The sequence below is a fragment of the Syngnathus scovelli genome, chromosome 2 (assembly GCF_024217435.2).
Source record: "Syngnathus scovelli strain Florida chromosome 2, RoL_Ssco_1.2, whole genome shotgun sequence".
Lineage (NCBI taxonomy): Eukaryota > Metazoa > Chordata > Actinopteri > Syngnathiformes > Syngnathidae > Syngnathus > Syngnathus scovelli.
Window position 1 is genome coordinate 22,607,745 of NC_090848.1, and position 26,742 is coordinate 22,634,486.

At 42.0% G+C, this 26,742-nt stretch overlaps 1 protein-coding gene across 18 annotated transcripts; it reads left to right on the top strand.

Moving 5' to 3' along the window:
* Window positions 1–295: 295 nt before the first annotated feature.
* On the top strand, window positions 296–26,215 carry LOC125988905 (ETS translocation variant 5). Of its 18 annotated transcripts, none has more exons than XM_049754686.2 (14): window positions 18,064–18,297; window positions 19,488–19,553; window positions 19,657–19,765; window positions 19,844–19,903; window positions 20,015–20,065; window positions 20,373–20,481; window positions 20,579–20,806; window positions 22,385–22,620; window positions 22,925–22,992; window positions 24,040–24,099; window positions 24,174–24,242; window positions 24,288–24,461; window positions 24,534–24,635; window positions 24,794–24,956. In XM_049754686.2, the coding sequence occupies exons 1-14, from the start codon at window positions 18,199–18,201 to the stop codon at window positions 24,812–24,814; spliced, it is 1,452 nt and encodes a 483-aa protein (XP_049610643.1). In that variant the 5' UTR covers window positions 18,064–18,198; the 3' UTR covers window positions 24,815–24,956. The 18 variants fall into 18 exon arrangements, with proteins under 18 accessions (XP_049610636.1, XP_049610638.1, XP_049610642.1 ...); XM_049754674.2 differs by adding an exon at window positions 25,065–26,215 and having other exon boundaries at window positions 18,074–18,297; window positions 24,288–24,635; window positions 24,724–24,965; XM_049754676.2 differs by having other exon boundaries at window positions 18,081–18,297; window positions 24,724–26,215.
* Window positions 26,216–26,742: the final 527 nt, after the last annotated feature.

Below are 26,742 nucleotides of genomic sequence, written 5' to 3' on the forward strand. Positions count from 1 at the left end.
ACCGGTCTTAAAACAACACACCGCTCGTATGCCAGGGCGGCGGGTCCTCCGGATCCCTCGACAGATGACTCTCCATCGGACGAACTGGCCACGCTTGAAAATCAGGTAGTACCGTTTTTTGAGAGTAAGCATATGGAACTCCAGAAAGGAAACATTGCCGCTGGTCACACACTCCCAAGAAACCGAAAACGACCAAAAGATGCTCCGAAAATTATCATTCGGTTCGTCAATAGGAAACATAAAGTGGATCTTTTGAAGCAAGGGAGGAAACTAAAAGGAACGGGTGTTTACCTAAATGAAAACCTCACTACGAAGAATGCTGAGATAGCCTGGAACGCACGCAAACTGAAGAAGGAAAACAAGATTCTCGCAACGTGGGTCAGAAACTGCAAAGTATGGATTAAAACAAACGGAGCAACACCTGAAGATGTCAAAACCCTCGTTGTGAGTGAACTGGAAGAACTGAAGATCTATGGCCTGGTGCAACCTAACATCTACAATGGCTGAACTGATGACCATAAACTGGTACCTAATGGACCCTCCTGACGAGAATGGTGGATTACAGCGGAGCACAACATGGCAAACAGAAACTGGCGGGAAGGACATCCAACTCAGGAGTGGAGCTTCTTACAATACAATTTTCCTCAATAGAAAATCAACTGGAGTGGACTTGGAACTGAATGGAGGTAACAACACAAAACACAAACATAATGCTCAGGGACACTACTCAACCTACATCAAGCAACAATGGACATGTAACACAGTGGATACAAGAACATGAACAACTTCAACTAACGTTTGATTACAGTGAAAGCAGCACTCTGGTCATAGATCAGGACATCGACCCAGACAATAATTTCTTCTCCACCACAAACAACACATGTTATTATTACAGCAATGATCAGTACAATATGGACATCTTAACAAAAGATAAGCTATCTATTATCCATTTCAATAGCCGGAGTCTATATAAAAATAGTAGCATTCGGGCTTACTTAAACACATTCAAACAACCATTTAATATAATAACTATTTCCGAGACCTGGATTACGACTGAGAAGGGAATGCACTTTGAGATGGAAGGCTATGAATTCATACAAAAAACAGACAGAGTAAAGGTGGGGGTGGTGTTGCAATCTATGTTGATTTGAATATGAAATTCAAGATTGTAGAGGCTATGACACAGGTGGTGGACAATCTTCTTGAATGTCTCACGATACAGATTTATGTTGAAAAGAAAAAAGACATTATTATAAGCTGTGTCTATAGAGCTCCTGGTTCTAGCATTGAGACATTCACAGAATGGATAGAAAGTGTGATTACCGTATTTGCCGGTGTATTGGTCGACCTTTTTCGATCCAAAATCGACCAAAAAAAATCGACCTCGACTTATACACCGAGTCATAAAATTTAACTTCGTATTCATCGCTTCAAATGTGATGGTAACCAAGGCCGTTTCTCATGCATCTCATTGTGCGTTGCACTTAGAAAGTTTGAACCGGGCGGCGTGCGCGAGTGCGCGGCCCGCTGGAAGTCCAATGAGGCGCCGCGATCTCCTGCGCGGTGCTTATAAAGTGCCGATCCGCTCGGCTTGGAGCTATTTCCGGCCTCCCGTTGGTGCCGGGCGGCGTGCGCGAGCTCGCCGGCCGCGATCTCCTCCGCGGTGCTTATAAAGTGCCGATCCGCTCGGCTTGGAGCTATTTCCAACCTCCCGTTGGTGCCGGGCGGCGTGCGCGAGCTCGCCGGCCGCGATCTCCTCTGCGGTGCTTATAAAGTGCCGATCCGCTCGGCTTGGAGCTATTTCCGGCCTCCCGTTGGTGCCGGGCGGCGTGCGCGAGCTCACCGGCCGCGATCTCCTCCGCGGTGCTTATAAACAGCCGCATGCGCACGGCCTCCCGGAATTTGAACACATTTCGTCAATAAATTTCGCGTATTGAATTTTGAAGTTTAATATAATGCAACAATTGAGCTCGACTTATACAAAGGATATATCATAAAATCGTAAATTTCCGTCGAATTTTAGGGGGTCGACTTATACACCGAGTCGACCTGTACACCGGCAAATACGGTATATAAAAAGGCAACAAAAATATTTTTATTTGTGGGGATTATAACATTGATTTATTAAATCCAAATAAGCAACAAAATATTGATGATTTTTTAAATTTAATGCATAGCTTGAGTCTCTTTCCTACAATCACTAGACCCATGAGGGTAACATCACAGAGTGCTACGCTGATAGATAACATATTCACCAATATAATAGAAAACAGGACAACAAGCGGGTTATTAATTACTGATATTACTGACCACCTTCCAGTGTTCACAGTATATGACAATAACTTCAAATCTGAAATTGGGGTGTATAAACAACAAAGAAGAATTAGGACAGATGAGACAATTGCTACTCTAAAACATGAATTAATGGAACAGAACTGGGATGCAATATATAAAGAAAAAGATGTAAATAATGCTTACCATAAATTGACGACTATATTCACTTCATTATATAATAAGCATTGTCCAATCAAGGAATATAATAAAAAAACTAAGTATAAGAACAGTCCATGGTTGACGAAAGGCTTAAGAAATGCCTGTAAAAAAGAAAAATTTACTCTATAGGAATTTCATAAAACAGAGAACAGAAGGCGCTGAAGATAAATATAAGAGATATAAGAATAAATTAACCAATATTATAAAATTAAGTAAGAAAGAATATTATAAGCATAAATTAGAGGATAACAAAAATAATATTAAGGGGATATGGACTCTCCTAAACCACATTATTAGAGAAGGTACCGAACAACACAAATTACCAAAATATTTTGTTATAAATGATACTGAAAATTATAATATGGAAGAAGTGGCAACCAGTTTTAATCAGTTCTTTGTAAATGTTGGGCCTCAAATAGCAAAAAACATACCGATTCCAGCGCCAGATGTAGGCAACAGAGATAAATTTATAGAAAGGAATCCTCACTCAATGTTTTTGAAGGCAGTTGATGAAAATGAAATCATTAACATTGTAAAACAATGCAAAAATAAAACATCTACCGACTGCAATGGGATTTATATGATGTTAGTTAAAGGGCTAGGGACATCCCTTTTTTTTTTCAATTAGAACGGAATTTGATAGAATGTATAAAGTGAACACATTTGCCGCATTGGAAATTAAAAATGGACACCGATTACTAAGAATAAAGCTGAAATGAAATGCCAGTTTATCGATCGGGTCCCGCCGAAGCCAAACTGGCGGCGCCATTACTGTGACGTCACAAGTTGTACATCTGGATGTCAACAAACCCAAACAACATGGCAGATGATAGCGACAGCTCCGTTTCTAGCAGCAATATTAGCATCATTTTAACCGATTCAGAAACCTCTTTTGACGCAGAATCAAAGTCAAAGTCAAAGTCAAAGTCAGCTTTATTGTCAATTTCTCCACATGCCAAAGACACACAAAGAAACCGAAATTTCGTTCCCCCCTATCCCACGGTGACAAGACATGGCTCACAACAGACAAACAAGTAACAAGTATAACAAAAGCGTGCTGAATAAATAATGAATAAATAACACAACAATAAATAAATAAATAAGAGGAGCAGAAAAAAAAAAAAAAAATATGATGAATCTAGCCGTTCACTTGGGCTGAGCTGAACACATTTTCTGAATTGTGCCCCTCCCGTCACTCTGGTTAGGTTGGCATAGTAAAAAGTGCTCTTGGGGGCTTTAGAGTGCCGAGTTGATCTCGGCACATGAAGACATGACCACCTGCAACGTTTGGTTTAGGTTTTATAAGCATTTTTAATTTTATTGCTTAAATCGCATTTTTTCGTCGAGCTGAGCACGTTTTCTGAATTGTGCCCCTCCCGTCACGCTTCAACATACTTTTCAAAGTCAAAGTCTCAAAGTCTCCTTTATTGTCAATTCCTCCGCATGTCAAGACACACAAAGAGATCGAAATTACGTTTCTCACTATCCCAGGGTGACAAGACAGCGTTCACAACGCACATACAAGTAAACAACACAGGAAAAATAAAACAAGAAGATGAACAATAAGAGTGATAGCACGCTAGCCGCTCCCGATGCACAGCAGAGTCCGGAAAGATAAGACAGAGTTCACAACGCACATACAAGTAAACAACACAGGAAAAATAAAACAAGAAGATGAACAATAAGAGTGATAGCTCGCTAGCCGCTCCCGATGCACAGCAGAGTCCGGAAAGATAAGACAGAGTTCACAACGCACATACAAGTAAACAACACAGGAAAATTAAAACAAGAAGATGAACAATAAGAGTGATAGCACGCTAGCCGCTCCCGATGCACAGCAGAGTCCGGAAAGATGACAGTCAACCAGGCCACTGTGAACACGAGCACACAGCAGGCACGCACTGTCCGGTTCGTGGATCCTATCAGGCTTACTCAACCCATCTTGTCCCACGAACGAACGTACGCCAGGATAATGGAAGGCACGGCTAGGCAAGCTGGGTTGGCCGCAAACCTGGCCCGACGTCTCCGCGCTGGCCCCTCTTCTCTTTTTGTTTACATTCACTGAAGCTAAACGCGTACAACTTGAGACGTCATGAGACGTCACTTCCGGCTGGCGGCTCGGTGCAGTCAAACTCGTCTGTGCGGCAAATTTAAATTATATTTTTCAGAGCAACAGCTTCCTTTTCGTTTCCACTTGTGTACATCTGTAACTTGTCATTTTTAACTGGTACATTCCCAAAGAAGATGAAAATTGCTAAGGTCATTCCTCTTTATAAAACTGGGAGCAAACACAACTTTACAAACTACAGACCTATCTCAATATTGCCACAACTCTCAAAAATATTGAAAAAGCTTTTTAACAGTAGAATGGATGGATTTTTGGAAAAACATAAATTATTTGCAGAGAACCAATATGGTTTTAGAGTAAACAGATCAACAGCACAGGCATTATTGGAATCAATCGAGGAAATCACAGATGCAATAGATAACAAACGACATGCAGTGGGAGTTATCATTGACCTCAAAAAAGCTTTTGACACAATTAATCATAATATACTATTCAATAAATTAGAAAAATATGGGATAAGGGGAATTGTATTAGACTGGATAAAGGATTATCTGCGAGAACGGCAACAGTATGTAATGTAATCACTGCTCTGGATATTTGGACATAGCTTGTGGTGTTCCACAAGGGTCAGTTTTAGGCCTTAAATTATTTATTTTGTATATAAATGACATGTGCAAAGTCTCTAAAGAACTAAAACTCATCAATTTTGCAGGTGACACAAATATCTTTTGTTCAGGTGATAACATCCAACAAGTGGAATCAGTGTTGAATGAGGAAATGAAAAAAATAAAAATGTGGTTTGACTGGAACAAATTATCATTAAATGTAAGTAAGACCAAGTTTATGGTATTTGGCAAAGCGAACATAAAGATACGAATAGAAATAGATGGGACTGAAATTGAAAGAGTGCAGGAAAACAAATTTTTTGGGGTTATAATAGATGACAGGCTGAGTTGGAAGCCACACATCAAAAACGTAAAGTCTAAAATTTCAAGAAGCATGGCAGTCATATACAAAGCAAAATAATTACTGGATTATCATTCACTTCGTACACTTTATTGTTCTCTTGTCTTGCCCTATTTGCATTACTGTGCTGAGGTTTGGGGGAATACTTATAAAACTTCACTACAGCTACTTATCATTCTGCAGAAAAGAGCAATAAGGACTATTCTTAAAGTCAACTACTTGGAACACACAAATCCACTTTTCATACAATCCAAACTATTCAAATTCACTAACATAGTATCTTATCAAACAGCAATCATCATGCATAGGGCAAAAGCAAAACAACTACCAGAAAATATCCCAAACTTATTTAGGAATCGGGAGGGAGGTTATAAGTTAAGGGGGAATCACAACTTCAAAATCTTAAACATAAGAACAACCTTAAAAAGTTTCTGTATCACTATAACTGGGGTCAAACTATGGAACAATCTAAGTGAGGAACTCAAGCAAAGTCCAAATATCCACCAGTTTAAAATAATGTACAAAAATATGGTGTTTAGCGGGTACAAAGGCTAAAAGTGCCAAAGGGCTACACACAAGTTAAAATGAAACAGAAAAATAAGTGTGAAAGTGTATCTACTTGTGTTCTATTGTAGAATTACAGTATATGTTGAATCATTGGTTTAATGGATAAAGTGAGAAAGGGGTAGGAATCTAAAAAGCTATGCTTCTTCCTACTTCTTTTCGAGCATTCTTTATTGATTTATTTATCCATCCATCCATTTTCTGAACCACTTAGTCCCCACGGGGGTCGCGGGCGTGCTGGAGCCTATCCCAGCCGTCATCGGGCAGTAGGCGGGGGACACCCTGAACCGGTTGCCAGCCAATCGCAGGGCACACAGAGACAGACAACCATTCACACTCACACTCACACCTAGGGACAATTTGGAGTCTTCAATCGGCCTACCAAGCATGTTTTTTGGAATGTGGGAGGAAACCGGAACGCCCGGAGAAAACCCACGCGGGCCCGGGGAGAACATGCAAACTCCACACAGGGAGGGCCGGAGGTGGAATCGAACCCGCACCCTCCTAACTGTGAGGCGGACGTGCTACCCAGTGCGCCACCGAGCCGACTTGATTTATTTACTTATATATTATTATTATTATTATTTATTTATGTATTGTTTCTGTTGGTTTATATTTTGTTTGTTGTTGTATGGACTTATATTTGGCACTTTAGAGTGTGATTTGTTTTGTTTTTTTGTTTTTTTTGTTTTGGATGTTCGAAATAAAGATATCAATCAATCAATCAATCAATCAATCAATCAATCAATCAATCAATCAATCAATCAATCAATCAATCAATCAATCAAACTCGGCCCACACCGGCATGTGCAGCTGATATAAGCTAACCAAAGAACCTTGAACGTTGCGTTTTCTGAATGGAGACTTTCCGCTCTTGAAGGGCCCAGCGCTGTATTGTACTTTCCTGAAAACAGAGCTGTCTGAACAAGAATAGTGATTGAACTCAACCAACCTGTGTAAGTCTAATTTGTGCTTCAGTGTCTTAGCATTTTCCTAAATCTGAAGAAATGAAACGAGCACGCAGTGAGTAAATTGGATAACAGGTGATTGGCAATGGCTTTTGCCGTGAGGCGCAGATAACGCGCTCCCTAAATTGTGGACAAAATCCAGCAATATATATAAATACGATTAAAGACAATGATGCGACTGGCATAAAAACAAATACGAAGCGTATAAAAACGCGTGCTCGTTTGATTTCTTCAGATTTAGGAAAATGCTAAGACACTGAACCACAAATTAGACTTACACAGGTTGGTTGAGTTCAATCACAATTCTTGTTCAGACAGCTCTGTTTTCAGGAAAGTACAATACAGCGCTGGGCCCTTCAAGAGTGGAAAGTCTCCATTCAGAAAAGGCAACGTCCAAGGTTCTTTGGTTAGCTTATATCAGGTGCACATGCCGGTGTGGGCCGAGTTTGATGGGTGATGAGTCTTTGGGGTGGGGCAACTTCGCCATAGGAGTGGGTGCTGGTTATGGGCGATTCGGTGTGTGTGGGGGCTGTTGTCTTCCATCCCGTCTTTCGGCCTTGGCGATCATCTTTGGCCGAGTCCTTGGCTGGCTCCCTCTGGCACCTGCTGGTTTTATCTCCACGTGACCTTCCTGTGAACATTCTTCTCCAATCTTGGACATACACTGTCGTACCTCATTCTTTCAATTTTGTCATTTTGTACGAAATTATGTTAGCTTTTGGCTGTGACATCATTAATCTATTGCTGTTCTTTTGATACTTCATGTCTTTGCTTATTCTTAGTTTAATCATGCTTCCAACCGTATCTTTTCTTTGTTAGGCAAAATATTTCCCTCTGTGCAGAGCGTTCAGTAGTAATCAAAAACTGGCGTCTAGCATTAGTCAAAACATAAGATACAATCAAGTACTGAACGGTCAAGACGACTCTGGCCGTGTCCATGATTTAGAGAAAAAACATCAGGCATGCATTACACAGTTCCTTAAGGGTCATTAAGCTATTTAGGCAATATATCAAAAGTCATTTGTTATTTCAAAGTGCTCAGAAATATATATCAGATCATAAAGTTATAAAAACCTTTCTCATCACCACTTATCAAAAATGTCTAGTTATGTCTTATTTATTGATTTGGTGTGTAGGTATAATTATATGCTTAAAATGTTTCTTTTATTTATTTAATATGTATACTTGTCTGCTTATGTACTTTATTCAATGAGGTTTGAGCATATCTGTTTTTGTGGCTAGGCAGGACTTTTTGTATTTTGACCCCATCCCTTCAATATGTATTACAAATGTATTGTTTATTTATATAAATGTATTATTTATTTATTTATTTATATAAAGGCCGGTCCGCAAAAATATTTCTGACACGTGACCGGTCCGTGGCGCAAAAAAGGTTGGGGACCACTGCTGTAGGGCAGTGTCTGTAGCGCCCTCTCTTCTTCGTCTTCATTGGGAGATGACCAAGAAGGTCCTTACGCACATCCGGTGGTGGGTGTGGACATGTTTTCTTGGGTGGGACGCTGGTTGGATTCTCATTAGTCTTGATTGTGTCCTTCAGAATGAGAGAGGATGCTAGCTGTGCCTGGAACAGTCTCAGGTTCAGTGTCTCTTTCGGAGAGACCCCAAGAGCCTTGCAGCCCCGCGTGTAGATGAGCCAGGCGTTGACCACAGCAAGGGTGATGGTGTGCCAGAAGATAAATAAATAAATAAATTATATTTATAACGCACTTTACATTCGGAGGAATCTTAAAGTGCTACATAGCAAATAAAAACAAGAAAACAAAGCAAGGACAAGTATAAAACAACTGGACGACAACCAGGATATGAGAACAGGACTTACGGAAATGCTAGAGTAAAGAGGTGAGTTTTAAGTCTGGTTTTGAAAGAGTCAGTGGATTGGGGTGCTCTTAGGTGGTCGGGGAGGGAGTTCCACACTGTGGGGGCTGCATGGCAGAAGGCCCGGTCGCCCATGGTGCGCAACTTGGTTTTCAGGACGTGGAGAAGGTGTGAATTGGATGAGCGGAGGCTTCGGGTGGCAGGTTTTATGTACATGTACCAGCGGCGAGATTTCACGGGGAACCTGTATTTGGCTGTGAATGAATCCAGCAAATCCACACCTCCCATGTATTTGTTGTAGATGCCCACGATGTGAGGCCTTTCAACTTCTATGTAGGTCTTGTTGACTTTGTCCCAGAATTGGATCTTCTCCACAGGCTCAGTTCCAGCAAAGGACGAGACACAAGTGTGACCGCCCGGTTGTCATACCATTTGACGGCAGAGATGTTGTGTTTCACCTCCACTCTGTGGTCAAAGGCTCCTCTCCCCTTCTTCTTCAAACTCTTGTCGTCTTCAAGGTTGCAGTTGGGTAGGCGCACCTGCCTGGCTGTTCCGACGTAATGTATTCCTCGATCAAGGAGCTTCTCTACCAGTGGAACAGAGGTGAAGACGTTGTTTGCATAGATCTTGTAGTTGTGACCTTCTGGCAGTGTTGAAGCTAGCTTTGTCACAACATCACCAGACAAGCCAAGTTCTGATTTGGCTCGCAGTCCATTGTTGCTTCTTTGGTAGACATCAAAGTCACACATCACGCCAGAGACTCCAGTTCTCCCATACTTTGAAGCCCCATGGGTGTGGCTTGCCTCGCATGTACTGTTTGATGCTGCTAAATCTCCCCTTGAAAGGAATCATCATCTCATCCACAGAGTTGTACTCTTCTGGGATCACAAATGTCAGGTCTAAATACGATCAGACATTAAATCACACGCTGGAAGGAAGCAGAGAAGACAACCAGAACAGGTTTAGTCGCAAGGAGAACGATAGAAAAAAGAACCTCAGTTACCATCTCCATCAATTCTGAGTCCTTACTTCACGTGCCCCTCTTTTTAATGTTTTGGTTGCCCTGGTTACAGATGCGTTGCTACACTAAAGGGAGGGGAGATTGTGTCTGTAGCAACGCTGATTAACTAAAGAATGTAGTGTGGTGTGAATTAGCACTTCATTGTCGGACCGTGACCCCCGCAGAGTCTGTCCTCTTTCCTCAACCAGCCGTCTTCCCTCACAGTTGGCTGACTCGTCTTCGACTGTGATCAGAGACCTTGAAGCATGTTGATTGCCACTCTGCTGTGGAACAAATGCAACTAGACCTTTGCTAACTTTATCTATGTTGGGTCTAAATACGATTAGACATTAAATCACTCGCTGGAATGAAGAGGAGAAGACAACCAGAACAGGGTTACTCGCGAGGAGAACGATAGAGAAAGCAATCCCAGTTACAACTTCCATCAGTTCTGAGTCCTTACTCCACGTGCCCCTCTTTTTAATGTTATGGTTGCCCTGGTTACAGAGGCGTTGCTACACTAAGGGAGGGGGGATTGTGTCTGTAGCAACGCTGATTAGCAAAAGAATGTAGTGTGGTGTGAATTAGCACTTCGTTGTTGGCTCGTGACCCCCCGCAGAGGCCGTCCCCAGCCGTCTTCCCTCACAGTTGGCTGACTCGTCCTCGACTGTGGTCAAATACCTTGAAGCACGTTGATTGCCGCTTTGCTGTGGAACAAATGCAACTAGACCTTTGCTAACTTTATCTACTTGGTAAATTAACACATAATAATAATAAGTAACTTGTCCTAAAAACTTCAACACACATTAAGCAAACGTGAGGTAACTGGTATGCAGTTCCTTAAACAAACATTGAGTAAATATGGGATAACTTTTATGCAACTACTTCTAACTGTATGTAACCCTTAACAAAGAAAAACAGGTCTGATAAACTACAATCTATGAACCAAACCTATATCTAAATGAAAAGGAATGAAGTTCCTGTGAATCAAACAAAAAACATGTCACCTATGCAAATAAGCCCTGCTCATTGTTAGTGAAGGCCTCTTACGGGAACGAAAACACACAGACAACATAAGGACAGGAATGATACAAATGGCTGACAGGGATCAAAAGACATCCCTATCACTAAAAAGGAAGAACCTAGATAAAAGGAAAGATAAATTCGTAAAGGCGAGGCCTCCAGGTCTGGCAGGCCAAAGCTTCACTTAAAATTATTCCAACAATCTACTTGGTAAATTAACACACAACATTAACACGAGTTTTTTACAAAGAAAGACAGTACATAGAAAGCCTTTTTAACGTTTTAATAACATACTTGAACATGTCTTTCTAAACATTGCCTGTGACGCAGCAGTAGGACCGCAGCAACGCGGAAGTGTGCACACGAGTTATTAGCAAAGAAAGACTGGACACAGAAAGTTTTTTTTAAAGCTTTAATAACATACCTTAACATTTCTTTCCAAACACTGCCTGTGACGCGGCAGTAATACCACAACAACACGGAATTAACACAGCAAAGTCACTGAGACGCGGCGGTAATGGCGGCGGCTACACAGCAGCAACACGGTAGCACAGCACGAATAGGGCTGGTTAAAAAAAACATACCAGTAAAAGTACAAAAAGAGCCGTCTTCATCTTCCTCCTGTGCACTGAAACCAAGTCTTCCTCCTTAGTGTCCGATTGGAATAGCGTTAGATATCCTTCGCCTCACACTTTCTCAGTCTCTCTTTTGTCGTCGGTTTTATGCATTTCTTCGAGTGTGAAGAGGTTCTGTTCATGCTAATCTTATTCATGCACGAAGCGCTACATTATATTAAACTAGCGAGCGACACGTATAGCTTAAAAGCGGCATCATATTCATTTATTTTATCCCCCATAATGACGGTTTGTGTATAAAAGCTTCCTGTCTTTGTGTAAATGTGGGTGTGTGCGTGATGCGCGAGACGATCACGTCTTCTTCGGCGCATTATCTCTTCTTCGTCTGTCTCGCTCTTGCTTCCTGCTAGAGCGCCCCCTGGAGAGCGGAGGCCGTAAAAATCCATAAGTACGCTCCAGAGTAGACACAAGATAATGTCATCAACATCGACTGCCTTTGGCTTAAAAGCTGCATCATATGCATTTATTTTGTCCCCCATGATGACGGTTTGTGTATAAAGGCTTCCTTTCAGTAATGTCCGTCTTGATCGCGTGATGCGCGAAATGTAAACAAAAACTAGCACGTCTTCTTCGGCGCATTATCTCTTCTTCGCCTGTCTCGCTCTTGCTTCCGGCTAGAGCGCCCCCTGGAGACCGGAGGCCGTAAAAATCCATAAGTACGCTCCAGAGTAGACACAAGATAATGTCATCAACATCGACTGCCTTTGGCTTAAAAGCTGCATCATATGCATTTATTTTGTCCCCCATGATGACGGTTTGTGTATAAAGGCTTCCTTTCAGTAATGTCCGTCTTGATCGCGTGATGCGCGAAATGTAAACAAAAACTAGCACGTCTTCTTCGGCGCATTGTCTCTTCTTCGCCTGTCTCGCTCTTGCTTCTTGCTTGAGCGCCTCCTGGAGGCCGGAGGCCGTAAAAATCCATAAGTACGCCGCGCCGCCGTTTAAGGTTCAAAGTAACCTTCTGAATAAAATGCATTAAAAGTTCACATTCATTACAACCTGTTTTTGGTGAGCAAAATGTCAGAAGAATTGAATTTAAATGCTGATTGATTGGGTTTTAATACAATGCAGATTACTTCACTGGTTTCTTTTAAATCAAACAAGTTGTTATCAAACAACTTGTTTGATTTAAAAGAAACCAGTGAAGTGATTAAAAAAAGGAAAAACAAGATGAACTTAGTACAATTACAATGCAGATTGTCCAAACAGCGCCACTGCTTTGTGTAATCTCTGAGTGATATGGCAGAGTAAGAGAAAGGGTTTAGAGCACAGGTGTCAAACTCAAGGCCCGGGGGCCAGATACGGCCCACCACATCATTCTATGTGGCCCGCGAAGACAAATTGTGCATCAAATTCGTGTCATTACTAGAATTGCAAATTGTCTTCACTTTTAATAATAGCTTTTTTTAAAAATATTTGACCAGTTTTTACTCGTCTGATTTGAAAACGAGTTATTTGTCAGTTTGTTTTGTAGCTTTTACTGTATATAATAGTGTTAAGAGTAAAAGTGATCAAGTCATCACAAAAATCACGAAAAAAATCTTATATAAGCCGCACCTGACTATAAGCCGCAGGGTCCAAAATTTTGGAAAAAAGTCGCGGCTTATAGTCCGGCAATTACGGTACTTCTAACTGTATATAACACTTTTCAAAGAAAAACAGTTCTGATCAACAACAATCTATGAACCAAACCTACAGCTAACTAAAAGGAATGAAGTTCCTTTGAATCAAACAAAGAACATTTCACCTATGCAATTAAGCCCTGATCATTGTTAGTGAAGGCCTCTTACGGGAACAAAAACACACAGACAACATAAGGACAGGAAGGATACAAATGGCTGGCAGGGATCAAAAGACATCCCTGTCACTAAAGAGGAAGAACCTAGATCAAAGGAAAGTCATAAACTCATAAAGACGAGGCCTCCAAGTCTGGCAGGCCAAGGCTTCACTTAAATTATTCCAACACCTGCAGGCAGTTCTCTCTGAATTAATCAAGCCAAGGTCTGATCTTCCACAGTTTGTCCTTCTTTTCAGTCGCTGGTGCTGTCAAGTTGTTGACGAAATGTAAGGCTGTCAACAAAGACTGGAATCTGTTCCGTGGCATCACGTCAGCAACAGGAGGGTGTCATGTGTCTTTCTCCCAGTACATACGGGTACCAGCCATTTGTACTAGGCCAGGTATGGGCAAACTACGGCCCGCGGGCCACATCCGGCCCATGGGACCGTTTAATCCGGCCCGCCAACCCTAAATAAATTGTATTATTAAACTTTTTTTTTCGGTCATTTTGCCTACAATGACTGCGTTTCCCCAGTAGATGGGGAACCACTCGCCTGCGCATTTACTACCGGAAGCCGTGTCAGAAAGCTCGGTGCACACTCACAAGTGCGTGTACGTAAAAAGTTAAAGTCCCAATGATTGTCACACACACAACTGGGTGCGGTGAAATTTGTCTCTGCATTTAACCCATCCCCGAAGGGAGCAGTGAGCAGCAGCGGTGCCGCGCCCGGGAATCATTTGGTGATCTAACCCCCCAATTCCAACCCTTAATGCTGAGTGCCAAGCAGGGAGGCAATGGGTCCCATTTTTATAGTCTTTGGTATGACCCGGCCAGGGTTTGAACCCACAACCTTCCAGTCTCAGGGCAGACACTCTACCACTAGGCCACTGAGCTGATATATACTCAGTAGTACGGAAATGGCGCACTCGCGCTCTATTTGTATCAGTGCCGAATTTAGAGGCTGTGATGACAGCATTCTTGTAATTTGCGCGCCGAGCTTTCGGATACAGTTTTACGCTAAAGCCACCCACAAACCTTCCCCTGGAATCCTTCCATTAAAATGAGTCGCCCAAGGAAAAGCAAGGTGGACACTGAGTGCCGAGTGTTTAAAAAGAGTGGCCAATTTGGCTCGACGTACGCGACGTGACGTTCAGCCACATGAACGTGAACATCAACCCGTCACAGATCTAGGTAAACGGACCAACACCTCGGATCTCTCCTAAGAATTGCCACAACAAATTTTACTCCAGACTATGACACACTAGCAAAAAAAAGGGAGACCAACAACACTGTTCCCACTGAAAATGAAGGGGAGGCTTTCAAGTTTGTTGTAAAAAAATGCATTTTGAATATGATCTGTACAAATAGCAGGGATTGAAACTAGTGACCATTCTCATTTTCAAACAATGCAGGATGCTCAAGGACATTGATGCACCACCAGTTTGTGACTAATCTTAACCTGTAAAGTTCTTAAGGCTTACTTTAAGGAAGTGTTTCCCGTTTCCTCACCTCTGTTACCAGGTGTTTGTGAGTTAAAACTCTGCTCTGATTTTCAGATACCCCTCACCGTGTTGCCGTTTTGATTACTTTATTTGGATGTATGCTTTCACCGATTCTTCAAGATGATATATTTGGTCAGAATGTTTGCCGTTTGATGTGATCTCATAAAATAAACATCTTTCATTAATCTGACCTGCAGGCACTGAAGTGATGGAGACTGTTATTCATAATAACAGTGTCGTATTTTATGAGAATCACTGATAGCAGTTTTTTAGGGATTTTTTTTTTTTTAATGCTGTTAATAAATGCATTTGTTTTCAAAAAACTTTTTTTGAATATCCATGCTTTACTACCTACTAAAGGCCAAAACGTTTTATGCAATGACCTTTACAGGTCGTTTATATTACTTCACACAAACACTACATCCATCTGCTCCTGGTTCGGCCCCCCGGTCAAAATTTAGAACCCAATTCGGCCCGCAAGTCAAAAGGTTTGCCCACCCCTGTACTAGGCCCATCTTCAGGTACATGCCCAACATTTTCTCAATTTCCTTGGAATTGGTGTTCACACATGTTCCCTTTGTTTGAAAGCTGTAGTCATTTGTGTTTGTCATCAGAGACTGAATCATTTCTTTAGAAACATACTGGTTGAAGTACTCCAGTGGTGTGTGGAGAGAAATCACATCTTTGGTGAGAGGTGGACCAGAAAATTCCTTATTGGGGCTAGTGAAATCCTTTTTCTCCCACCGATATCTGTCACAGGGCTTGGCCTGTTTGGATGGTTGTGGCTCAATGTCCGTGTCTACTCGGCAGTCAGTGGGTGGTTGGTTCTCTTTCACATCACCACAATCTTCTTCATCTAACTGTTAGGCTACGGATTTTAGTTATTGATCTGACTCCAAATTGCGATCAACACTTAACACATGAGTTGCTATGTCCCAATCCACACACTGGCGCACCTAACAATTTTACAAGTTTGTTCTGTCAAAGAGAAGATCAATCAGACCAAATTTACCAATTGTTTATTACTGACAAAGCGAACTAATACAGGCCTGGGTCTCGGGTCCCTCACACTAAAACTCGTGCGTTTTTGTGACCACCAAAAGACGACACATTCTTCCGGGTTGCCCAGTTTTGAAGAAACACAATATGAATATTAAAGCATGCAAAACATTGTGTGATGATTGGTCGATGACCATCTCCTCCCCGTCTAGGTGTTATTGCTGAGGTCAGGTGGTTGGGTTTTCCCCACGAAGCCCGACCACCTGGACGTGATGTTGTTCTCGTTTCTCACCGACCTTGAGGTGTTCTCGTCCGGTACTCCCTGTCTGGGCCTGTTCCACAACACTTCGAAGAAAACAAGTTCATGCAGTTTGCCTGCACATTCTTCGCCACCCACCAATCCACACGAGCACTCCAATACTAGATATTATATTAATATGATAAGTTTAACACAACCTTAAAAATATGTTTGCAAACTACCAAAAGCACATTTCCCTTTATAACTCCTCGTCAGTTTCATTGAAGTCAATGTCCACATTGAAGGGATAGGGTCGAAAGACACGATAACAGATAGGCTCACATCTCTTTGGATAAAGTATATAAGCAGACAAGTATATTCACGTAATCAACCAATAAAGACGACATAACTAGACATTCTTTGATAATACGATAATAACAGAAGTTGCTACAACTTCACGATTCAATATGTATTTCTAAATCTTAATTTGTGTGTGTAAGTATGTGTCGGACCTACAGCTGTAGGTATACGTATATGTATACATTTAAATATATTAACTACCTGTACGTACGTAAGCTTATAAAAAATTAAACGTATGCCTTCGGGAAACTGATTTACTAAAACCTAGCCCTAACTATTATCTTAGTGTATCAGGTCCACTTTCACGTTACCTCATATTAAAGTCTCATTGTTGGATCCCCAATTCTGTCATCTAGTGGTGAAAGGTTTATACTGCACCCGAATACACAAACCACAAGTCCACACGGGGTGTTGAGTTATTTGTGCTCTCATAGTACTATTATTTATGTCAGTGTGTTATTTGTTAGGTGTCTTATGCCGTATTATGTGTGGACTGCAGTGACGTTTTTCTCTTTTATGTACTGTGGACACTTTACGTTGGCTTTTACCTTGTTTGCGGCAACGGGAAGTAGGAAGTGAATATAAGGAAGCGCGCCAAGAAACACAAGTGTTGAGATGAGAGTGAGCGAGGGACAATAAAGAAGTGAATACCAAACGCCACCATTGTGTCGTGTCGTGTCGGAGAGAAAATGGACTACGAAGCTGCAAACCCAACATGTTGGACCACTCAGAACAGCAATTTAAAGGACACGACACTTGTCATTGTCCAGGAAAACCGAATTAGTTTGATGAAAATTTGGTACCACACTGGTACAACCGGATTTGTGGGTTTGCTATAGCAGCAGATTCTATTAACAATGAGACATTCATTCCGTTCACATCAAAGTATGCTTTTGCTATAAAAAAAAAAAAAAAAAAAAAAAAGGTAAAGACCCAATGATTGTCACACACCAAGTGGGTGTGGTGAAATTTGTCTCTGCATTTAACCCATCCCCGAGGGCAGCAGTGAGCAGCAGCGGTGCCGCGCCCGGGAATCATTTGGTGATCCAACCCCCAATTCCAACCCTTAATGCTGAGTGCCAAGCAATGGGTCCCATTTTTATAGTCTTTGGTATGACCCGACCGGGGTTTGTAGTCTCAGAGCGGACACTCTACCACTAGGCCACTGAGCGTTGTTGATCTGTAACCTCAGGGGATGTTGAATATATGACTACTTTCCACGTGTTTTATTGTTTATGGGTTATTATTCGTAAGTCTGTTACGTAATGGCACACCGGGCCCTTTAAGTGAACCTTGGACACATGAACAGCGGCTCGGCGGCGCACTGGGTAGCACGTCCGCCTCACAGTTAGGAGGGTGCGGGTTCGATTCCACCTCCGGCCCTCCCTGTGCGGAGTTTGCATGTTCTCCCCGAGCCCGCGTGGGTTTTCTCCGGGCACTCCGGTTTCCTCCCACATCCCAAAAACATGCTTGGTAGGCCGATTGATCACTCCAAATTGTCCCTAGGTGTGAGCGCGCGTGCGAATGGTTGTTTGTCTCTGTGTGCCCTGCGATTGGCTGGCAACCGGTTCAGGGTGTCCCCCGCCCACTGCCCGATGACGGCTGGGATAGGCTCCAGCACGCCCGCGACCCCCGTGGGGACTAAGCGGTACAGATGGATGGATGGACACATGAATGAAGTGCGGCCATTCATAAAAACAGTGAAGGAGGGACCCATGAATGCTCGCATATGTGATTGGTTGGATTTGATTGACACATTTGGTTGCCAATGGGAAGGGAGTACTGGAATCTGCTCTCACTGAGCGCCAAGGCGTCTCCATTGAAGAAAATCTGCGGTCGCGTTTTGATTCGAAGATCTGCGGGGAATGTAGGTGTGGAAAACAGGTCGAGTTCAACTTTGACACAATTTAAAACTTCTTATCAGGGTGAGACGTGCGGTATTCATATTGTTTTTTTGTTTTCTTATTGTCTGCTTCGTTGAGGCAGACGCTTGCAACGTCATTCGCCATTTTCTGACGAAGGGGCACAGCTGCGTCCCTTTTTTTAAACTCTCCACAGCACGACTGCGGTTGAGACTGTGTGTAATTCGGAATGTTTTGCGCGTACCCCCGCTTTATACGTTTGTGTTAAATTACTAAAATGGAGATCGGCACCAGCCTCATCCTTTACGCTTACCAGGATCAAGTTTCACTTCATTTCACTTCATGTATATATATATATATATATATATATATATATATATATATATATATATATATATATATATATATATATATATATATATATATATATATATATATATATGGGGCTCGGTGGCGCACTAGGTAGCACGTCCGCCTCACAGTTAGGAGGGTGCGGGTTAGATTCCACCTCCGGCCCTCCCTGTGTGGAGTTTGCATGTTCTTCCCGGGCCCGCGTGGGTTTTCTCCGGGCACTCCGGTTTCCTCCCACATTCCAAAAACATGCTTGGTAGGCCGATTGAAGACTCCAAATTGTCCCTAGGTGTGAGTGCGATTGGTTGTCTGTCTCTGTGTGCCCTGCGATTGGCTGGCAACCAATTCAGGGTGTCCCCCGCCTACTGCCCGATGACGGCTGGGATAGGCTCCAGCACGCCCGCGACCCCCGTGGGGACTAAGCGGTTCAGAAAATGGATGGATGGATGGATATATGTGTGTGTGTGTGTGTGTGTGTGTGTGTGTGTGTGTGTGTGTGTGTGTGTGTGTGTATATATATATATATATATATATATGTATATATAATGTGTGTGTATATATATATATATGTGTGTATATATATATATGTGTGTGTGTGTGTGTGTGTGTATATATATATATATATATATATATATATATATATATATATATATATATATATATATATATATATATATATATATAGTGTGTGTGTGTGTGTGTGTGCGTGCGTGTTTGTGTAATGTTCACTTTCTTTTAATTCATTATTATTATAATTAAATTATAATTAATTGTGATTAAATTATTGCATACATAGTCTGGAAGCTGTGTCAACCACTCACTGTCCCATCTTTATTTATTTCAGGGTGAAGACGTTTGCAACATGGACTGCTTTTATGACCAGCAGGTCCCTTTTGTGGTACCAGAGAATGTGAGTTTGGACCAGAATTTGATGTTTTGTTGTTGAGAATGAATAAAAGATGACCCTTTGATGCCTAATCTTTGCCGTTTGTGATTGAACATGTCACTCACAGGGAAACAAGCGATGCCTTGGTGATAGGAAAAGAAAGTTCATGGATGCTGGTTTGGATCAAGACACAGAAGGTACTATGGCCACAATGTTTACTTCCCAAAAATCTGAAGGTGTGAGCATTTTTTGGGAGAAAATTCTTTGTTAGGATGATGCCTGTCTACAGATACAATTGAATGTCTGGTTTGCAGAACTTTTCCAAGATCTCAGCCAGCTTCAGGAAATCTGGATAGTGGAAGGTTTAGGGACATGTAAGCATTGACCTCATGATCTCCATTTAAGGACATGTAAGCATTGACCTCCTGGGGCATCAATATCTAGTATCTGACCTTTTCTCCCTTTTCTGCTACCTGCCTCTACAGCTCAGAATCCTGATGATGAACAGTTTGTTCCAGATTTCCAGTCCAGTAACTGTGAGTAGACCACTGGGGCTGGAGCAAGCTTTGCGTAGAGCAGTACTATACATTGAAACTGCACAAATTATTAAAAGAGCATATGTTATTTATTTACTTTGCAATTTAAAGCATTTCCTAGGTGTCTAAACATGTCAGTGTGATGCTCTTGTAAAAATACCATGGATAAAGAAAAATTGCTCACTTTAGACACTTCTTGTTGAAATGGCCCCATTTTGATGGGTGAGAGGGATAGAAAGACTTCTAGTACTTCTTCAACACCTACTGATTGATAGTGGTTATGTGACATTGTCTTTTGTGATTGCAGCGATGTTTCAAGCTCCACCGGCTGGCAAAGTGAAACGAGAGTCCAGTCCAACCAAAGATCTGTGCTCCATCAGTATGCGTCACATAGACATGCGCCTTTATAACAACAGGTAGGACGACTACCAAGAAGAGGCCTTCCGTTATGAGAGGGAGAGTGTCTTTCTCTCCATCATCACCATCTCTCCATCTACATCTTTCTCTCTACAGTGCCTGGGACAGGAAAGCATCGGAGTTGACATGTACCTCTGCGCTTGGCACCGACCACCTGACTGGACCCGTGCCCCAGGAGCAGCAGCGTGCAAGGCAGGTGTCCAGCTGCCTCACCCACCACCACCACCACCACCACCACATATCACAGGGCAATCAAAGTCATCAGTTTGCATTGCCACACCCTCCCATCAGCTGCGCCACTGCAGCTTTCAGTTCAGAGCAGAGGTCAGTGCAAAAATACTGTCATTTTTTGGGTCAATTTTACATTTGCTGAGACTATGACTTTCATTACCAACTGTGAGGCTGAAGGAAGCAAGTCTTCTCTTTCCCCAGAGTCGGAAAATAAAACATTTTGGTTTAAAGGAACAGTCATCCGAAATGGCAGAGTTGACAGCAATTTCTCACATGAAAAATGTTCAACATGAGTATGAGAATATACGTAGAAGACCAAATGACTTGTAGGCACGAAAACCATCTGCAGGACATGGCCAAATCGCATACATTCAGTGAAATAAAAAAAGATTAATATTCCATTTTTTTAAAAGTTACCTGATTGTTTGAGTTCATATTTGATAGATAGACAGGCACTCCACAGACCCACTTTTTGTATGCAGGCAATTATGTACTACAGTAAAAAAAAAAAAAAAGATAATAATAAGAAAACTTACAAAAAATACATAGGTTGTAATAAACACTTTTGCAAAAAGGCAAGGTCAAACTACTTTTTCTAAATTATTTTATTCCTGACTCTATTATATACATATATAGAGAAGAGGAAATTGCAAATGAATTCCGTCATTAATTTGTGAACATTGGCCATAGTTTATCACAGACTAACCCAGATGAAAATATTGACGATGTAACTATACCAAATAATGTTAAATTTTTTTTGAGAAGGTACAAGCAAGTGAAATTCTGAACACTGTTCAAAAATGTTCAAAAAAAAATCTAACAATTATTCTATGAGCATGTCACTGATCAAACAAATCATTGACATGATTATTGAGCCTTTCACATACATTTGTAATTAATAATGTATCACAGTCATTTTTTCAGAAAGTATAAAATAGCCAAAATAATTCCAATCTTTAAAAAAGGTATAATTAGAATGATTTTTTTTAATTACCAGTAATATCTTTATCATTTTAAGCAACAGCCAATTTGGATTTTGCTTAAATCACTCTACTGCTACAGCATTTATGGACTTAACTGAAGAAATTTGTACGGCCATGGATGTTTTAGTCAGTGTTTTTGTTGATCTTGAAAAAGCAATTGATACACTCACCTATTGGATAAATTGTATAAATACGGCGTAAGAGGTGTTGCTCAATAATGGGTTAAGAGTTATTTAAAAGACAGAAGACAGTTTGTTGAAATTAACAACAAGCAATACCGTAGAATAACTTGTGGGGTACCTCAAGGACCCGTCCTGTAATCAGAACTTTTCCTTCTTTCTGTCAATGATATTGTAACAGTCCAAATGATTTATTTGCGGACAATAGCACTTTATTTTACACTGGCAAATATTTAACTGAATTAGTTTAAGAAAATTATGAAGTACTGTATTTGTGGACCACTGTATTTTACACTTGCAAATATTTAACCGCATGAGTTTAATTAGTTCAATGTTAACAGATTATCTTTATCCTTTGTTATTAGCAAAACCAAATGTATGGGTTTGAGATCTAGGTTTATAGACATGAAGGCAACATTGAGTCTGCATGAATTTAACGGACAAATGAAATCAAATTGCAATTTATGACCTGTAATAATCAGTATATAAATGTGCAAATTCCCTCTCAGGTCCTTTCTACTGAGCACAGCAAACATGCCCTACCCTTCCAACTCAAGCACCGCGGGCCACCCGTTGTATCAGCGGCACCTGTCAGAGCCTCTGGTTCCGGTCGGTGGTGAAGGTGTTTACAAACAGGAGATGGTGAAGCCCCACTACTCTGAGGCAGGGTCCTGTGGTTCTAACGGGATGGCCTTCAAACACATCACCATCAAACAAGAGCCAAGGGACTTTGGCTTTGACGCAGGTGTGTTTTGAACTGGAGAGCTACATTTTCACCTTGCTGTTTGTTGCAGTCAAGGATAGAACCTGGAGCAGCCGACTCAAGATATTGATAAGTTACTGTTGGATTTTGTCCACAATTTAGGGAGCGCGTTATCTGCGCCTCACGGCAAAAGCCTTTGCCAATCACCTGTTATCCAATTTACTCGCTGCGTGCTCGTTTGATTTCTTCAGATTTAGGAAAATGCAAAGACACTGAAGCAGAAATTAGACTTAGACAGATTGGTTGAGTTCAATCACAATTCTTGTTCAAAAAGCTCTGTTTTCAGGAAAGTACAATACAGCGCTGGGCCCTTCAAGAGCGGAAAGTCTCCATTCAGAAAAGGCAAAGTCCAAGGTTGTTAGATCAGTTTTATATTCAGTAGCACATTGTGGGCCGGGATTGATGGGCGATGAGTCTTCGGGGTGGGGCAAGTTCGAAGGAGAGTCTGCTTCCATGGGAGTGGTGCTGGTTATGGGCGATTCGGTGTGTAGGTGGGGGGCTGTTGGTGTGTGTGTGTGGAGGGGGCTGTTGTCTTCCATCCCGTCTCTCGGCCTTGGCGATCATCTTTGGCCGAGTTCTCGGCTGGGGGCTGTTGTCTTCCCTCCCGTCTTTCGGCCTTGGCGATCATCTTTGGCCGAGTTCTCGGGTGGCTCCTTCTGGCACCTGCTGGTTTTATCTCCACGTGACCTTCCTGTGAACATTCTCCTCCAATCTTGGACATAGACTATCGTACCTCATTCTTCCAATTGTGTCATCTTGTGCGAATTTATGTTAGCTTTTGGCTGTGACATCATTAATCTATTGCTCTTACCTGACTATGTAAAGTTTGTGCTTTTGATACTTCATGTCTTTGCTTACGTCATTATATTCTTAGTTTAATCATGTTTCCAACCGTATCTTTTCTTTGTTAGGCCAAAATATTTTCCTCTGTGCAGAACGTTCAGTAGTAATCAAAAACTGGCGTCTAGCATTCGTCAAAACACAAGATACAATCAAGTACTGAACGGTCAAGACGACTCTGGCTGTGTCCATGATTCAGAGAAAAAACATCAGGCATGCATTCCACAGTTCCTTAAGGGTCATTAAGCTATTTAGGTAATATATCAAAAGTCATTTGTTATTTCAAAGTCCTCAGAAATATATCAGATCATAAAGTTATAAAAACCTTTCTCATCACCACTTATCAAAAATGTCTAGTTATGTCTTCTTTATTGATTTGGTGTGTAGCTATAATTATATGCTTAAAATGTTTCTTTTATTTATTTATTTAATATGTGAATATACTTGTCTGCTTATGTACTTTATTCAATGAGGTTTGAGCATATCTGTTTTTGTAGCGAGGCAGGACATTTTGTATTTCGACCTCATTCCTTCATTACCTTTCACTTTTGTGTCCTGAAGATGTTCAAACCTGCCAGTCCTTCAGTAAAACACCAGTCTTGTTCCCGCATGGTGGTGCAGGTGAGAGCCCATCTGTTATGCTCCACAGTCTTGCTTCAGTGCAGCCTCGTTCATCTCATATTCTTTACTGGCAGGTTTTGGTCATGATTCAGAAGCACGCTTCTACCATGATGATGCTTGTGTTGTGCCAGACAGACTGCAGGGTAAGAGAGTAAGACTTGACACCTGACCAATGACTGTGACTCCAGTCTCTTTTTTACTTATGTGCAGATAAAGTAAAGCATGATGGTTTGCCTTACCAGCGCCGTGGTTCTCTACAGCTGTGGCAGTTTCTCCTCACGCTTCTGGACAACCCGGCCAATGCACATCTAATTGTGTGGACAGGGCATAATATGGAGTTCAAACTTATTGACTGTGAAGAGGTTATTGTTATGCACATGGCACTGAATCTCAACTTTCCTAATTTTACATCAAGTTTTCTTCTCGCTATCCAGGTGGCCCGGCTCTGGGGCATCCAGAAGAACCGACCTGCCATGAACTACGACAAGCTGAGCCGCTCGCTGAGGTACTACTATGAGAAGGGCCTCATGCAGAAGGTAAAGGTCAAATGGATTTGCACTCTGACCCAGACGTGTACGCTGAGTGCTCAGCTCGTCTCCTCTGATTGACTCCACTCACTGGCAGGTTGCTGGGGAGAGATACGTCTATAAGTTTGTGTGCAACCCCAAGGCCCTCTTCTCCTTGGTTTTCCCAGACAAACAGAGGCCCAGTCTGAAGTCTGACCCTGACGCTCTTCCTGCCAGTGAGGAGGAGGTCTTAACTCTGCCGCCCCACGAGGAGGAGGGTCCTTACTTGACCGATGGAGGCGAGCAGTGCATTCAGGGACTGGTCTTCCCCGAAAGCTGCCTGTACTAGTCTACAAAATGGTGATGTGGGATTTGTAACATTTAAAATTGAAAAATGAACATCATTTGGTATATTCTAGCTCACAGAAATGCCAATGATGTTTCACTCATATTTTTCAGCCAGCAACCCAAGAAGACATACACTGTGCAGGGTAGAATCATGATTTTACCTCAGACCAGGACATTCCATCCATACATCCATCTTCTTCCGCTTATCCGGGGTCGGGTTGCGGGGGCAGCAGCTTTAGGAGGGACTCCCAGACTTCCCTCTCCCCAGCCACTTCATCCAGCTCATCCCGGGGGATCCCAAGGCGGTCCCAGGCCAGCTGAGAGACATAGTCTCTCCAGCGCATCCTGGGTCGTCCCCGGGGTCTCCTACCGGTGGGACATGCCCGGAACACCTCCCCAGGGAGGCGTCCAGGAGGCATCCTGATAAGATGCCCGAGCCACCTCATCTGGCTCCTCTCAACGTGGAGGAGTAGCGACTCTACTCCGAGTCTCTCCCGGATGACCGAGCTTCTCACCCTATCTCTAAGGGAGAGCCCGGACATCCTGCGGAGAAAACTAATTTCGGCCGCTTGTATCCGAGCCAGGACGTTATTAGGGAAAATGTAGTCCAACAGAACTGGTACGATTATACCAAAAACACATTTTTCCAAGCCTTGCAGCACCTTAACTTGCCTGAAAGGGACATGCTCGTATTTTTCAGTCCTCCTCATCCGCTTGTAAATTTCTGTATTGAAATGTTGTTTTTCTTTTTGAAAGCTAATACTTTTGTCATTATATGAACTTGTAAGTTTTTCGGTAGAACTGTTTTAATAAAAAGTGTAGCCCGTATTTTTGACTCCGACTTCAATGCTACTAAACGGGAATTTCTTACAATCGGCTTAATGTGTCTTTGTATGGTAGAGTAGCCTCAGTCTTCGAAACACGGTACAGTTGACCCCTATACACTTGTGGTTTGGCACTCGCGGCTTTGTAAGTTTGAAAAATTTTCCCCAATATGATTTGAAATATATATTTTTCTTTCCCCAGTGCATTTCCCTCGCAAGTAGTGAGGATTGATTGTATAATTCTGTATATGAATACGTATATTTTTGCAAAAGACTGATTTGCACAGTTTTACTTAATGTGTCACGGACCAATGTCTTTCTTTGCAGATTACTCATGTTTTTTGTGTGGGCTCACTGCAGGAGAGTAATGGCCTTCACATGCTGTACATGTGCCTTCTGTCAATCTTCAATGATACAATAAAACATTTTTACTCTTAAGTCTTTTCTATTTCAGACCAACTATTCTCATTGCATTCAACAAAAACTAATTTTAATTTGGGTCCAAATCTTATTTGTTCATGTTCTGGGGTGCTGTGGATCAGTGGTCATCTCCCAACCCAGAGGTTGTGGGTTCAATCCTATTGGTTTGAGATATTGTGACCATGTCAAAATATCCTTAAGCAAGACACTGAATCCTGAGTTGCTCCTGATGCTGCATGATCAGTAGGTGAATGATAAAGTCAGTGTGAATGCACTGTGAGGGCCTTAACAGCTAGGTGGAAAAGCGCAATACAAAAGACCATTTACCATGAATAAAACTACATCCATCCATTTTCTGAATGTATCTTCACAAGGGTCATGTATGTGCTGGGGTCTATCCCAACTGACTTTGGTCAGTAGGCTGGGGACACACTGAACTAGTAGCCAGCCAGTGGCAGGGCACATATAGACAACAACCTTTCACACTCACACCTATGGACAATTGAATCGGCCCACACTGGAAGGTCAGAGCCAGAATTGAACCC